At 44.0% G+C, this 14881-nt stretch overlaps 1 protein-coding gene across 1 annotated transcript; it reads left to right on the top strand.

Moving 5' to 3' along the window:
* Positions 1–97: 97 nt before the first annotated feature.
* LOC135491148 (uncharacterized) lies at positions 98–11901 on the top strand. Its single transcript, XM_064776833.1, has 15 exons — positions 98–136; positions 777–1585; positions 1886–2044; positions 2436–2627; positions 2738–2953; positions 3093–3210; positions 3460–3558; positions 3676–3973; positions 4247–4602; positions 4951–5415; positions 5676–5849; positions 6124–6381; positions 6610–6750; positions 6924–7110; positions 7323–11901. The coding sequence occupies exons 2-15, from the start codon at positions 798–800 to the stop codon at positions 11240–11242; spliced, it is 7371 nt and encodes a 2456-aa protein (XP_064632903.1). The 5' UTR covers positions 98–136; positions 777–797; the 3' UTR covers positions 11243–11901.
* Positions 11902–14881: the final 2980 nt, after the last annotated feature.

Here is a 14881-nt window from a genome sequence, read left to right on the forward strand (position 1 = left end):
CACTCTAAAATGCCAAATACTTGCAACTATTACGTTAATCACTGAAATCTTAGTGTATTAATTGCTCGCTAGGTGATTGCGCCCCTAAACCGACGTACTGAAACCTCCCCGGAACTCAAACTTTAACATGTTTAACGTGAGTTAATCATAATTTTACTCTCTATATACCAAAGTGATTTATCTAGGAATACAGTTGAACTTCACTGAAAACTAATGATGTGTTGATGAGTTCAATGAATCTTTCAATTCCTTTGGTTTTCTTGGCGAACTGACGTCCGACAATGACCCGTTGACATGATGATGTACCTGCAATACGCCATTGCCGTAGTGTGTAAACAGATCTATTTTTGGACGAAACTCAGCCCCTCGCAAACTTTGGTCGATTTCGCCAGTGATGACACTGCTTCTAGGGCTGTAGGCCTACCACAGCACTTTAAGCTGTAGCAGCGCCAAGCAAGAGTCAAGACAAATGTCCGCTGCCAGCCGCTGCTGGATCAACCCCCTCGCCCGCCCTCCCCCCATCAGATTCAGACACTGAGACAGAGGCCTGGCCGTGCCCTGTGAATTAGCCAAATTCAATATGATTCTTTTCTTAATTAGGGCCTAAGAATAAGATGAATGAGACACAAGAAGATGCATTTTAGACCAATGAATGTGTTTGGTTTTTTCCTGTTGACCATGTATCTTGGTTGAATTGAAGGCTACCGGTTGAAGATGTAAATCATCTTCACTGACTGTTGTTATGTTACTCATTACTTAAGTTGTCTTTTTTTCAGATTTCAGAGTTTTGTTGAGTGATGTTCAGTGCCATATCAAAAGCTGCAGGCTTCATCTTCTGGGGGTCTGCAGACGCTGCTGACAAGGCAGAAGAGAAGGAACCAACTGTTTCAAGTGCTGAGGGGGCTACTTCAGAACAAAATTCCCTTGGAACTCAAGGGAAGGTAACCAGCATACACAATGGTTATGGTATAATAAACAAGGATATCTACTTCACCTTTGATTGTGTTTATGGAGGTGGAAGGCCAAAAGTTGGTGATGTTGTGAATGTTCTGGCGAGTCGGAAATCAGCTGATGATGGATGGAAAGCAGAGCAAGTCTCTGTTGTTACTGGAATGTCCTGGGATGATGAGCCAAACCTTGATGAGAGTGAAGATGGAAAACAAGTTCCTGAAGTCGTCTCGGAGGTGGTTGTTGGTATGGTGACCAGAGCATCAGCTAGTGAAGGAGTCATCAACAATAACATTCCATTTGTCGGACATACTGTGACAGATGATTACATCCCATTCAGGGGGGACTGGGTTACATGCAATGTGGAAAGGAACAATACGAATGGGACATGCCACGCCACCAAGATTTCTCCTTTACGCATCAAGGATTTCATAGGTGAAATCAACAGCTCACAGAATGGTATTGGCTATATCAACAGAGATATTTTTGTTTATTTCAATGCGTGTAAGATTGCTGGTGACTGCGGAACTAGGAGGGGTGAAAAAGTGTCGTGTACAGCAATTGAAAGCAACCAAGGGAAGTGCAACTGGCGGGCCATCAGTATCATGAAAGCCTCTTTTCAGAATTCACCTGCCAGGTGAGATAAAGTAAAAAATCCAACTTTAAAGCGTCTACCAGAAGCATGGACATATTTGAAGTGCGGATGAAATTAGTTTGTTGTAGAATGTAGGAAGCCGGTTAACAGTACAAAGGAAATTCAGAGTTGTTACAATGAACACTGCCATTAAAAAAGGCTAATGGGCTTGACATAGGCGTTTTGTAGAACTCCCTCGACTTTAGAATCAATTGGGGAACTCTGGCGGGAAAGAGTTCCTGAGTATTTTCTGTGTCTGGATAAAGAATGTAAAATCTTTGTTGCCTTAATCTGACATTGCAGGTTACTCCAGATGCCCAGTATACCAGTCAGTCCCATGCAGGGAAAGTTCATGAAAGCCCTACTCGATGACGAGGACAAATATGGAGTATTTGTTACAAAGTCCGCTGATTTTGGGATGCTCATGAACGGTCACCAGAAGTCCTTGAAGTTGTGGATACGGTGAGAAAAATTGCACAATTGTCGAACATTGACTAAACCAAACATGGTCATCAAATGAAGATCTGGTCTTTGATATCAACAGCTCGTTTGCTGTGTTGTCCTGTCAGCCAGTCATGAGGAAGGAATGCTAGTGTGCCACCAAGTTATGTTGGTACCGCATTCTCACTAAGAACTCCAGTTAGCAGAGAAAAATTTACAAGAATGAATAGTGGTCTAGTATTGAACGATAAAAATGTATAAACTTTCAAATTGATTTCATCTGAAAATATTTTGAGATGAAATATTTGGGTTACCATTACCAAATGTCTGCACCTTTGACATTGAAAAACATACACGTGCTTATCAGATGAAATCTGGTACTAGTACTTATTGAAACTGTTTCCAATTTCAGCAATGTGAGTGACCATCCCAAAACTTTGCTTAAAGTCCGTTTCCATGGTCACGTAATGTCACAGTTCACAGCCCACCCACCTGAGTTGAAGGAAACAGGGAAAAACCCACCATCTGGTAAAGAGCCGTCTGGCAACAAGATTGTTCTTGATCCGACCATATCTGCCTCGGTCAGCGTTGATTGTCATGCAAAGTAAGTGACATATCTCGAAAAAGCTTTGATATCTGTCAATTTCTATTTGTACCACTCCTCTTGCCATGATCAATGATGACGTATAAGAATTATTCTTACTATCATTACAGGAATTTCGGTCAGGAAAAGCAGCTTCTGGTCTTCGAATTTGAAGGCTTCAAAATAGGACGCTATCTGACTGTCGAAGTAAAGGACCCTACTGCTCGGTTCCTTGAGCCGAACGCCCCGTATCAGAGGCAAGGGACAAATCGTTATAGCCTGGCTGAGCAGATAAGACGCAAGTCTTCTGGAGAGGGTTGGGTCGTGCCAGGAATAAGGCCTATTTTGTAAGTATGGCTGAACCGATACAGACATATCATACAGGAACATTTTATTTCCACTTGCTGGAACTCAGTATTATTTCATTGTGCCAACTTTTTATTAGCTCCTACCAATATCACTTTTATATTTTCCCTTCAATTTCAGTGCCAATAAGAGTATCCAGCTGCCAAATAGACTTCCCCAATTCCTCGTCCCTTCAGATCTTAGAGACTGTATTTATGATGGAGAAGATCCTGTTGCTCTTTACCCTGTGCTCCAAAAGGTAAGAAAAGTATGCTCACAATATGAGAGACTAAGACTCCGAATAGCAGGTGTGGTGAGCTTGGGACTGCTAGTTGTCTTACTCCTTGTCCGAACATCATGGGTTTGATACCTGATGTAGACATCGATTGTGACCTTGAGCAAGGTACTTTACTTGATTGTTACATGTAGGTCCCTGGAAAGAGACCAGTCTCCATAATGACCTCCACACTGTTTTTCATCCTCTAATGCTCTCCTCACTGTTTTTCAGCCCCTGATGTTCTCTACATACTCTCAAAAGTTCTCCCTGCTTCTCCATCTTGAGGAAATACAGATGGAGATTGACATACACGAGTACAACTTGGAAAGGGTAAGAATAGAATATAAGTTTGGAAGTAATCTCTGAAACCTGAAAATGATGTCATCACAAGCATTGAGCGCCTTGTTAGATTTCATGGTTTACTGTACTCCAAATATTCGATTTCAGGTGTGCCTCCGTCCTGTTGCTGAATTCCTTGCGCTCAAGGTGCCTGGTCTGGCAGAAGGCCGACCCTCCTTAATCATTGGTGACAAGATCCGTGTGTCTGTGCCTGGAGAGGATGAGGGCCCGCAATATGAGGGCGTCATCCATGAGGTTCTCAACGACGAGGTGTTGTTAAAGTTCCAGCAGAGCTTCCATTCCGACTACCTTGGCCAGGACTATAATGTGGAGTTCACATTCAATCGCACTTCTTTGAGACGATGCCATCAGAGTGTTGACTTTGTCCAAAAGCTTGGAGAAGATAGTAAGTGGTGCATATATTTTATAACCCTTGTGTATCATTTCAGTGGATTTATCACTCTGGGCACATGTTCTTGGAGGGCAAGTCAGTTTTAAGACCGAATATCCGTCACTTTGATGCCTGAGTTTGGAATGGTTCTGGTTCACTGGTAGCACTTTCTCCTCCTTGGTTACCCTTGGAAATATGAAGGCTATCCTGATAGTTGTAAAAAACCCTCGAGTTCAATTTTGTGATCCACCTTTCAGAAGTAACTGATAACTTTCTAATCTATTTCAGTCCTTTTCCCAACCAAACTCGAACTAAAAAGATCTCAAGTTACCGGTACGATCAATGAAGCCGTAAAAGAAGTCGTCAAATCACCAGCACAGCAAAACAAACCAAGCACAAGGAGAAAGCAGACCAAAGCACCCGGTAGTCACACGTTCTTCAACTCTTTGCTGAATGACAGACAGAGAGCAGCATGTCTACGGATCCTTGGTGGGCAGTGTCGTCCAGTGCCGTATATACTCTTCGGTCCACCAGGGACTGGGAAGACTGTCACGGTTGTTGAGGCAGTACTCCAAGTGTTTCATCATGTGCCTTCGAGTCGAACGTTGGTCTGTGCGCCGTCCAACAGTGCAGCTGATCTTTTGGTGAGTGTTTGAGGTCAGTGCAAGAGGGTCGCGCTGGCACAGTGCTTGAGTCGACCTTATGGTCTGGAGATTGTGTTTGATTCCCTGCCAGGTCACCACTAAGTTCCTCTCTTTGGTGACGTCTGCTTGTGCTCTTCGTAGCTGCCACTCGACACTCCAGGGATTGTCTGTTGTGACCAGGATGATATTAATCAAAATGTGTTGAATCATAAAGTCCTGTTGTGAAGAAAATATGACAAAATTGTGAAATAAAGTCAGGGTCAAACTGTGATTAAGTGATTCATGTAGTCTTGTTAAAACTATTTGGTAAAAAATCTAATGTTAATTCGTACATATCCTCTCTTTCAGGCTGAAAGACTCCACCTGAGCTCAAAAATTGGTAAGGGTGACATGGTACGCTTGAATGCATTCCAACGCACCGTGGACGTCATCCCCGAGATAATCCAACCATACAGCATGTACGCTGACAACTTGGAACATGTTGCCCGACATAGGATTGTCGTCTGTACATGTGCAACTGCGGGAAGTTTGTACGGATTACGTTTAGTGCCTGGACACTTCACACATGCGTTCGTTGATGAGGCAGGACAGGCCACGGAACCCGAGTGCTTGGTTGCACTGAGTTTGGTTGCGAATGCTGGTGGCCAGACTGTGTTGGCTGGTGACCCGCTACAGCTTGGTCCCGTCCTCCGGTCGAAGTATTCGGTGAAACATGGACTTCAGGAATCGTTGTTAGAGAGGCTGATATACCGTCCATTGTATCAGAGAGATGAGCAGAGGTTTTCTGGGCATGGATGCTATGATCCATTCTTGGTAAGTTAACAAATGCGTTGAAACCTCCCTCAGTAGACACCTCTGTTAGCAGGACCCCCAGATCAATAACAGTGCAAGATCAAGCTACCCCTCCTTGTGTTGTGATTTGAATGTCTAAGCTCAGAGCTCTTTTTCTTTGACTGATTCAGCCAAGAATTCAGGAATATCAGTGTCAAGTGCTGGAAGAAGTAGCATTGTCAATAAACAAAGATCATTTCCCAACTTGATTTGTACACATCTTATATTGATCCTATTCTTAGGTGACAAAACTGATCAACAACTACCGCTCACACCCAGCCCTGATGACCCTACCTTCCCAGCTGTTCTATCACAATGAGCTACAGATGTGTGCAGACAAGCAAATGAGGGAACGACTCTGTCACATTGACATACTGCCAAACCCCGGGTTCCCTCTCATCTTCCATGGAATAAGGGTAAGAGACATCTGTTCTCAAATGTGTCCGGGTATCTAACGCATCAAGAAAGGAACCCAATTTTACTTTTCGGGATCAAGAGGTAGACCAACTACCAAATCAGAAAGATTTGGTTAGACTTGGCCACAAACTTTGTGTTTTCTTCGTAACCCAACTCACCCTAGTGAAACTTGGACTGGTTCATTCAACTAAAGAACCTAACTAAACTGCTGAGACGAAGACTAGTTCATTGAATCTTCTCAATTTACTTCATTTTCTCTTTTTTTTTTCCTAGGGAGAGGACCTTCGGGAGGGCAACAGTCCATCCTGGTTCAACCCTGTAGAGGCTGTGCAAGTCATGCGTTACCTCCAGACCCTAGTCGGCTCAGACATCCACGATCTCTCTTACGACGACATTGGTATCATCACGCCATACAGGAAACAAGTGGAGAAGATACGTCTGCTTATTGACAAGCTTGACATGGAGAGGGTCAAGGTTGGCTCAGTGGAAGAATTTCAAGGTCAGGAGCGGCCTGTGATGATTATATCGACAGTAAGTTTGAGATTTGTTTCCCAATCAGTTTACGCTGTACGCCAAAAGATCTCTCCATCAGAACTCAGTAAAGCACCTTTACTAAAAAACGGGAATGGGACACACGCATGAATACAAGGACTGTTGTGCAGCCTGATAAGGCTAGTAACCAAGCTGTGAATCATTCAGCATGTTGTTCTGTCTCCAGGCAAGATTCATAAATTCATTTGACTCCATCTCTTGTTTTAGGTTCGATCACACTCCAGATTGGTCGCCTTCGATCAGAAGTTCAACCTGGGATTCTTGAGCAACCCCAAGAGATTCAATGTAGCAATTACCCGTCCGCAGGCCCTTCTTGTCATCATTGGGAACCCTCATGTCTTAGCACAGGTATGACCGAATTTTGTAAAGATAAAATTCGGATACAAAGTCAATTAGTTAAAAAAATGCTTAGTAGTTTGCTCTCATGAGTCCAGAATAACACAGCAGATACTTCTACGTAAAGCTGATTATAGGGATACATGAACATCTTCTTCACATGTTTCTTCCCCCCTATATTTCAGGATCCGTACTGGGTGAGTCTACTGAAGTATTGTGTTGACAACAAGTGCTACACTGGATGTGATCTCCCAGATTGCGTCAGACCTGATGAAGCTAGCATCATGGAATCTGTGTTGGATGAGCCAGATACAGACAACGCCAGGGAGCCTATGGTTGATGAACCAGTTGGGAGTGACTGCCTTCCACAAGGTACGTGAAAGGTAAAAGTTTGAGAGCTTTTTGCTTCAAGTTAGAGGGCTTAGTAGTCCTATAGCCCTCAGAATACTCTGGGATGACGTGTCTCTTTGGGCAAGGATCTGTCAATGGAAAAGTGCTATATAAAAAGCTGAACTTCAACTCTAACTAAATAAAGATAAATGGCTGATGATTTACAATATTTAGTCATGTCCTTTTCATTCCAGATTTGGGTGCCGTCACTCCTGAAACCAAGGCCCTCAATCGTGCTGCTGGACTGAACAAAAACGAAGTGGTAGCCAAGGGTGGCATTGACCATGTTGATGGTGCCTTAGTAGCAGAGGAACCAATTCAAGGTGGACCAAGGAGGGAGTCATCAAGCAATCCCGACATAGCCTCGACGGAAAATTCTGTCGAAAAATCGATGCCTTCTGATAAGCAATTAAGAGATTGTGCAGTGCCTGCCGCAACTTGTATTGAAGTTTCTCGGTCTACTCAGACACCCTTGATCAGCTCCGTTATTCAGCGGCTAGGAACTATCCTGCACGGTACTGGTGAAAACGCATTTACACAGACGTCCGTCTTTGGCTCAATCGTATGTAAACTTGGAACCTCCCCCGCCAGTGTCAAAGGTAAAACTAGCGCAAGTGGGATGAACATTGGGGAAGTTGGCCTTGAACAGATAAGCTCACTCATGACAGAGCCGCCAAGTATACACAGACTGTCGTCATCTAGGCTAAAGGTGTCCTTGTTTCTAAAAAAGGGTGAACAGTTGAATGAACAATCTGTGTTAGATTCTATGGATTGCAAAACTTCAGAAAAGTCTGGTGGAAGCGATCCCAAATTGGATAGACAAATTGGATTTGAGCCTGATGTAGATAAACTATTAGTCACTAGTACATCAGTGCCTACTCAATGTCCTGAACCCAGTTTAGAGGGAGAGCTAGATGATATGGTTGAGGCTTCAATCACTATGACATCTATCTCTAGTCCTTGTTCTAGTCTTGAACCTTCCATTGCAAGTACATCAGTGTTCACTCCAAACTGTAAACCCAGTCCTGACAATTGTCATGAATCTCATGTTACTAGTACATCAGTGAGTACTGGGGACACAGTACATTGTGTTTCTACTAGTACATCAATGAGTACGCCCTGCTCTGACCTTAGTGCTAAGCAAGATCTCAAACCTGCGAGTGTGTCTGGTGTAGGTGCTGTACCTAGTCGAGAAACTTGTTCTGAACTTGATGAACCCCTCACTGCCAGTACTAGAGCATTAAGTCAAAAGCCTGTTGCATGTAAAAACACTGACATTGTTGCACCAGCTAATACTAGCATTCAATATGAACCTGCTGCAGGTTTCTCTCATTCTTCAAGTCCCCAAATGATTGTACAGGATGGACATGCCTTGAAAACGGATAACGTTGTCCCCTCTTTTGTGAAGCAGACTACAGAAGTTACGAAGATAGCTGGGGTCAAGAAACCTTCAACACGTTCTGGTGATGGAAAGGGTAGAGGAAGGGCTTTGAAATTACTCGTTGAACAACATTGGATGAAAGCAAATCTACAAGATGACGAAAAACCTGGTAGGGTGAAGGAAACTACTGGTGAGAAACAATTTGTGTTGGAGGAAGAGAACGAGAATCTAAACAATGACGCAGCTCAGTTTAGTAATGATCTGTCCGAGAAATCAGAAGTTAACTTGATTGTGCCTGCAAGTGTGAATAAACCTGCTGAGGTGAAGAAGCAGGAAAAGCCATCGAGTCCAGAACAGGACGTGATAGATGCCATGAACAGTGTTTACAAGCCACGGAAAAACAATAAAGCTAAAAGGTCCTTGAATCAACGTCCTGTGTCTAAAGATAACCCCAAAGTCTCTGGTGAAAGAGTGCATCAGAATGAAATCCCGCCAAGGTTTCAGAAATCTGGTACCTACCCTGCTTACCGGCAGCAACATGGTTTGCAGGACGACCAGTCAGTCCACCGTGAACCTCAATGGATCGAGGCTGAAGTTATTACTGAAGACGACTCTCCCGCTGAACCAGGTTCGTACCCAATCTCACGGAGGCAGATCAACAAACTTCCACCTCGTCTACAGAAGCAAGCTTTTGCTGATATGAACAATGAACAAAGAACAATTCAAGCTGAAATTATTTCTGAAAGTGTCCCAAGTGAAGTACGAATAGTAGATGACCAACAACAGGTTGAACCACTGCCAGCATCGATGTCTCAAAGGCAATTCAAGAATTTGCCACCAAGATTGCAGAAAAAGTTTATTGCAGATAATCTACGCCAGCATCATTCAGTTCAGGGCAGTCGAGGAATGATCGAGGCAGAGCTTGTCATGGAAAATGATACTTGTACCAGGGAGGTAAACTTGGGGCATGATGGAAGTTCTTTCCAGGAAAGTGGGTCAATGTCCCAGAGACAGTACAGAAATCTTCCTCCTCATTTGCAGAAGAAGTTTATTGGGAATGTAGTTTCCAACATGCCAAGGCGAGATTTGGATTGGATCCTGAATGGGAGTCACGGGAAGATTGAGGCAAAGGTTATCACAGACGATGGTCAGCTAGGGACAGCAGAGAAGCGAGCCAAAGTACGCCCTCCTCCGACATGGCAGGAACAGTTCAAAAAGATGCCAAGGCGTTTACAGAGAATGGGCCATTGTCGTTTCCATCAATGGTATTCTAGATGTGAAAATGTGAATTCAACAAATCAGCCAGAATGGGATTTGGTTGGGAATAAACAGAAAATGCCTGAGGCTACTTTTATCACTCGTGAGATTTCAGTTGGAGGAAGGAACTTGGCAGGAAAAGGTCTTCCTGGATCATACCCCTGGTCCAAAGTTGTGACATTTGATAATGGATCAATGTCCATGACCGATTTGCAGACTGAGGAAAATAACCTTGAAGAAAATCGTTCTGTGAGACTGTGGTACCAAACTCATACATCTGATTGGCCTGGGGCTGCTTCACTTAGCAAGCCTATGAAACGTGACCCTGTTGGACAAGATTTGGACGAGGTCCGTAGGAGAGGAACTCGACGAACAAAAGAGCCTGTTATTCAAAGGGATCCTCATGTAAATTCACCATCACAATTATCTGGTGGCTCTTTTAAGCACCATGATCAGCAAAAGAAAAGATGTTTGTCTGACTGGGATAGAAATAACGATGTCATGACAACGACACCTACTTCTCGGAAGGTTTCCAATCGTGATTTAGTCGAGCCTCGTGATGGGTGGGTTGTTGGGATGGGCAATGGGAAAGGTGGCAAGCGCTCGGCTAACAATCGAAGTGAAAGACCAGGGGCTTGGAGAGACTGCCATAACACTAACAGATCAAATGATGTGGATGTGCACTGTGATAGTTCTGAGGAGAATATTGGGAACGGTGGGAATAATTTGTCTGGCGGTAGTCAAGGTCAATGTCGGTTCAAGAAGATGCCAATTGGTTACCGGTTAGACCCCGCTGTAGCTGGAGAGAACAGGAATATTGAACATGTTGAAGAGAAAGTGTCTGCTAAACAAGGCAATCGTGACATTCCTCCATTAAGTTTCGAAACATTTATCAAAGGTGGAGGGAAAAAGAGCAATAATAAAGATCGGAGGATGACTTCAAATTTGTTCGATGTGGAGAAAAAACAGAGTTCTAGAGGTCGGAATTCACCGGGGCGACCTGTTCCAGAGAAATCATTGCGAAATGAAGGTGTCCAGGAAAAAAAGTTCAGTACAGACCTTTTGGAGAAAGTATTGATGAAAACTGGAAAGGTTGAACAAAAAGAGTTATTGAAATCGGAATCGTCTGCTTCGGAAAAGAAGGCGTCTGCTGTTCCTGCATTGCAAAAACCAGAGCAACGAGGCCAACATTCAGCAAATATAAAAACAAGCTCCAGCAAAAGGCAAAATTTGGCACTTGGGGCAAATGGTACTGGTGCCATTTTTCAGAAACCTTGTCTTCAGAATGTGCCACAACCAGAGAATTCTGGCGCGACAGGTTTCGTTTCAAGAGATCTGAAAGCGACAACTCCTTTTCATGTGTCTGCAGCTGTTTCTGATTCATGCGAGAGTAGTGACTCTGATGAGGATTATCATGAGGATCAGAGGGACAGCGATGTGGTGATAGAGAGCAGTGATGAAGAATCTCTTGCTTGACCAGGATGATTTTTAGAACGTCTGCTTTTATTCATTCTGAACTTCCAGCAGTATTGCCTCCATAGGCTTCGCTGCACGTTGTCTAGAAGCTTAGCAATGTTGATACATTGAGGGTCAAGATGGCTCTTGGTGAAGGTTCAAGGAACTAAAACTTCTGGCTCTTTACATCGAAACTTGAACCCAAGGTCATCTTGATTCGAACCATTTATTTCCAATGTGTTCTTTTATCTCCAATTCTTTTGGAAAATGTTTTTATTTTAAACTCTTTTAATTTCTTTGGTGCAACTTTCCAGGCAAAAGAGTCCTTGTCTAAGCCAATGCTATCTAAAACCTTTTTGAACACATGATAGCTGTTGTTCAGCTGACTGCCATTTTAAATCATCATTATGTGTTCTTCTCAAATGCTTTGATATAGGTGTCGTCGTACTATAGGTAGGCAAGGTTATGTGTGGGAATGTATTATAATCAAGTCACGTCATCCTATTCATGCTTCCTCACAGGGGTGGGTTGAGGCCTATCCACTGCATCCAGAGTGTAGTTTTTGATGAATGCGTTGACAGTCATTGTACAATAATGGCTCAGATTCTGGTGCAATTGCTATTGATTACCTTGTTGAAATGGTCTATTTGACGAATAAATGTCATGATATTCTTGTTGAATTCTATTCTTGTGAGCTCTTCATTTTTGCATGCATCCCTGTCTGAATGAGACATGATCACATACTGGAGTGTGATTTGTCCATTTGAGTCCAAGAGTTTTTAGAAAGCTTGGGAAACCAGTTGAAGACAGCTCCAGCTGTCCCCAGAAAAAAGGCAAACACAGTCCCTCTGACATCTTGCAGAGGCCTATCTGGCTGAAGGATGTATCCAGGTTGTCCCAGTTCAAGGAATGCAAGGCTTCATCTGGCATTTCAAATCTGCTGTTAGAAGTCAGTAGGTTGTTCTCCAGCTTTTCGAGGTGTCACATAAGACAGTAGGTTGTTCTCTAACAAGATTGAGATGCACCACATGAAGGCCTAGCCATGGTGTCCTGAGAGTCCGTAGGTTTTACTCAAGAAGAACGAGGTGTATTGTACCAAAGCCTAGTTATTCAGGGCGCATGTCTCAAAAGACGGTAGGCTGCATTCTCCAACAGGGATGGGCTCTGCCACATGGAGATCGAGCTATTCATGGTGTCCTTAAAGACGTTGGTTGCACTCCAAGAAGGACGAGGTGTACCCTATGAAGGCCAGCTAGTTATTCAGGGCGCATGTCTCAAAATACGGTAGGCTGCATTCTCCAACAGGGATGGGCTCTACCACATGGAGACCGAGCTATTCATGGTGTCCTTAAAGACGTTGGTTGCACTCCAAGAAGGACGAGGTGTACCCTATGAAGGCCAGCTAGTTATTCAGGGCGCATGTCTCAAAATACGGTAGGCTGCATTCTCCAACAGGGATGAGATACACCACATGGAGACCGAGCTATTCATGGTGTCCTTAAAGACGTTGGTTGCACTCCAAGAAGGACGAGGTGTACCCTATGAAGGCCAGCTAGTTATTCAGGGCGCATGTCTCAAAATACGGTAGGCTGCATTCTCCAACAGGGATGGGATACACCACATGGAGACCGAGCTATTCATGGTGTCCTTAAAGACGTTGGTTGCACTCCAAGAAGGACGAGGTGTACCCTATGAAGGCCAGCTAGTTATTCAGGGCGCATGTCTCAAAATACGGTAGGCTGCATTCTCCAACAGGGATGGGATACACCACATGGAGACCGAGCTATTCATGGTGTCCTTAAAGACGTTGGTTGCACTCCAAGAAGGACGAGGTGTACCCTATGAAGGCCAGCTAGTTATTCAGGGCGCATGTCTCAAAATACGGTAGGCTGCATTCTCCAACAGGGATGGGATACACCACATGGAGACCGAGCTATTCATGGTGTCCTAAAAGACGTAGGTTTTACTCCAAGGACTAGGTGTACCCTGTGAAGGCCAGCTAGTTATTCTCCAACAGGGATGGGATACACCACATGGAGACCGAGCTATTCATGGTGTCCTAAAAGACGTAGGTTGTACTCCAAGAAGGAAGAGGTGTACCATATGAAGGACAGATAGTTATTCAGGGCGCATGTCTCAAAAGACGGTAGGCTGCATTCTCCAACACGGATGGGATACACCACATGGAGACCGAGCTATTCATGGTGTCCTAAAAGACGTAGGTTGCACTCCAAGCAGGACGAGGTGTACCCTATGAAGGCCAGCTAGTTATTCAGGGCGCATGTCTCAAAAGACAATAGGCTGTTCTCCAACATGGATGGGCTGTACCACATAAAGGCCTCGCCATTCATTGTGTCCTGAAATACTTTAGGTTGTGCTCTAAGAAGGACGAGGTGTACTATTTGAAGTCCTTTTTATTCTGGGTGCATGTCTCAAAAGACAGTACGAGGTTCTTCAACAAGGATTGGGTGCACACCATGGTGCACCACATGGAGGCCTCGTTATACAGTGTGTCCTGAAAGAGAGTACATTGTAGGTTGTACTCCAATAAAGACGAGGTGTACTGTATGAAGTCCTACTCATTCAGGGTGTCCCAAAATACAAGAGGTTGTTCTCTGACAATAACGAACATAATGGATAAAGAGGCACCTTTTAGTGTGTCTAAAAAGACACAAGGTCAATCTCCAACAAAGCATGAGATGTACTTGATGAAGTGGAAGCTATTCGATGTGTCTCAGAGGACAGCAGGATGTTCCCTGAACAGCATGGAATGTACTCTATGAAGGCCTAGCTACTCAGTGTGTCCTGAAAGACGTAGGTTGTGCTCCAACGAGGACGGGATGTACTGTACGAAGGCTCAGATATTCAGGGTGTCTCAAAAACAGTAGGTTGTTCTCCAACAAGGACAAAGTAAATAGAGGTAGCCAGGATGTTCTCTGACAAGTTTGAGATAAAATGAATGCACAGCACACCAGGGCCTACTGTCTTAGGCTGAGCTATCATCTCACCATGCTTGTAAAGACAGGAACATCGTACTTGGCCGTCTCTTCTATACAAGGGCCTAACGAAAAATATCATGGATTTGCCGTTGTAAAATCAGAATTGTAACAGCTTGGTTGTGACAGTGTCTAGGACGAGTGAAGCCGCCTGGTAACTACTATTCAAGTCTTGGACACTGTAGCAGCTACTGTCATCAGATTGGTTGTGACATGATGAGATGTACTGGAAGCTATTATTTTAGGGTGTCCCAAAAGACAGTAGGTTGTTCTCCAGCAAGGAGGAGATACACTGGATGAAGTAGATGTAATTTGATGTGTCCTAGAGGAAAGTATGTTGTTCTCCTCAAGGACGAGGTGTACTGGATGAAGTGGAAGATATTCTGGGTGTCCCGAAGGACAGTATGTTATCCTCCGACAAGGATGAGATGTACTGTATGAAGTGGTAGCGATGCAGGGTGTCTCAAAATAGAGTAGGTTGTTCTCCAGCGAGGATGAGATGTACTGGGTGTTGTGCTAGCTATACAGGGTGTCCAAAAAGACAATAGGTTGCACTTCATCAAAAATGAGATGCACTGGATGTTGTTGGATAGTAATTTACTGTGTCCTAGAAAACAGCAGGTTGTTCAAGGACGATGCACTGAACGAAATGAAAGCTATACAG

Source organism: Lineus longissimus, chromosome 7 (genome assembly GCF_910592395.1).
Source record: "Lineus longissimus chromosome 7, tnLinLong1.2, whole genome shotgun sequence".
In the NCBI taxonomy this organism is placed as follows: Eukaryota; Metazoa; Nemertea; class Pilidiophora; order Heteronemertea; family Lineidae; genus Lineus; species Lineus longissimus.

Excerpts from the sequence above, each read along its gene's own strand:
- LOC135491148 (XM_064776833.1), top strand. The coding sequence starts at position 798 with ATGTTCAGTGCCATATCAAAAGCTGCAGGCTTCATCTTCTGGGGGTCT. Across the intron at positions 5,416-5,675 it reads GATGCTATGATCCATTCTTG|GTGACAAAACTGATCAACAA; the intron begins GTAAGTTAACAA and ends TCCTATTCTTAG. Across the intron at positions 5,850-6,123 it reads TCATCTTCCATGGAATAAGG|GGAGAGGACCTTCGGGAGGG; the intron begins GTAAGAGACATC and ends TTTTTTTCCTAG.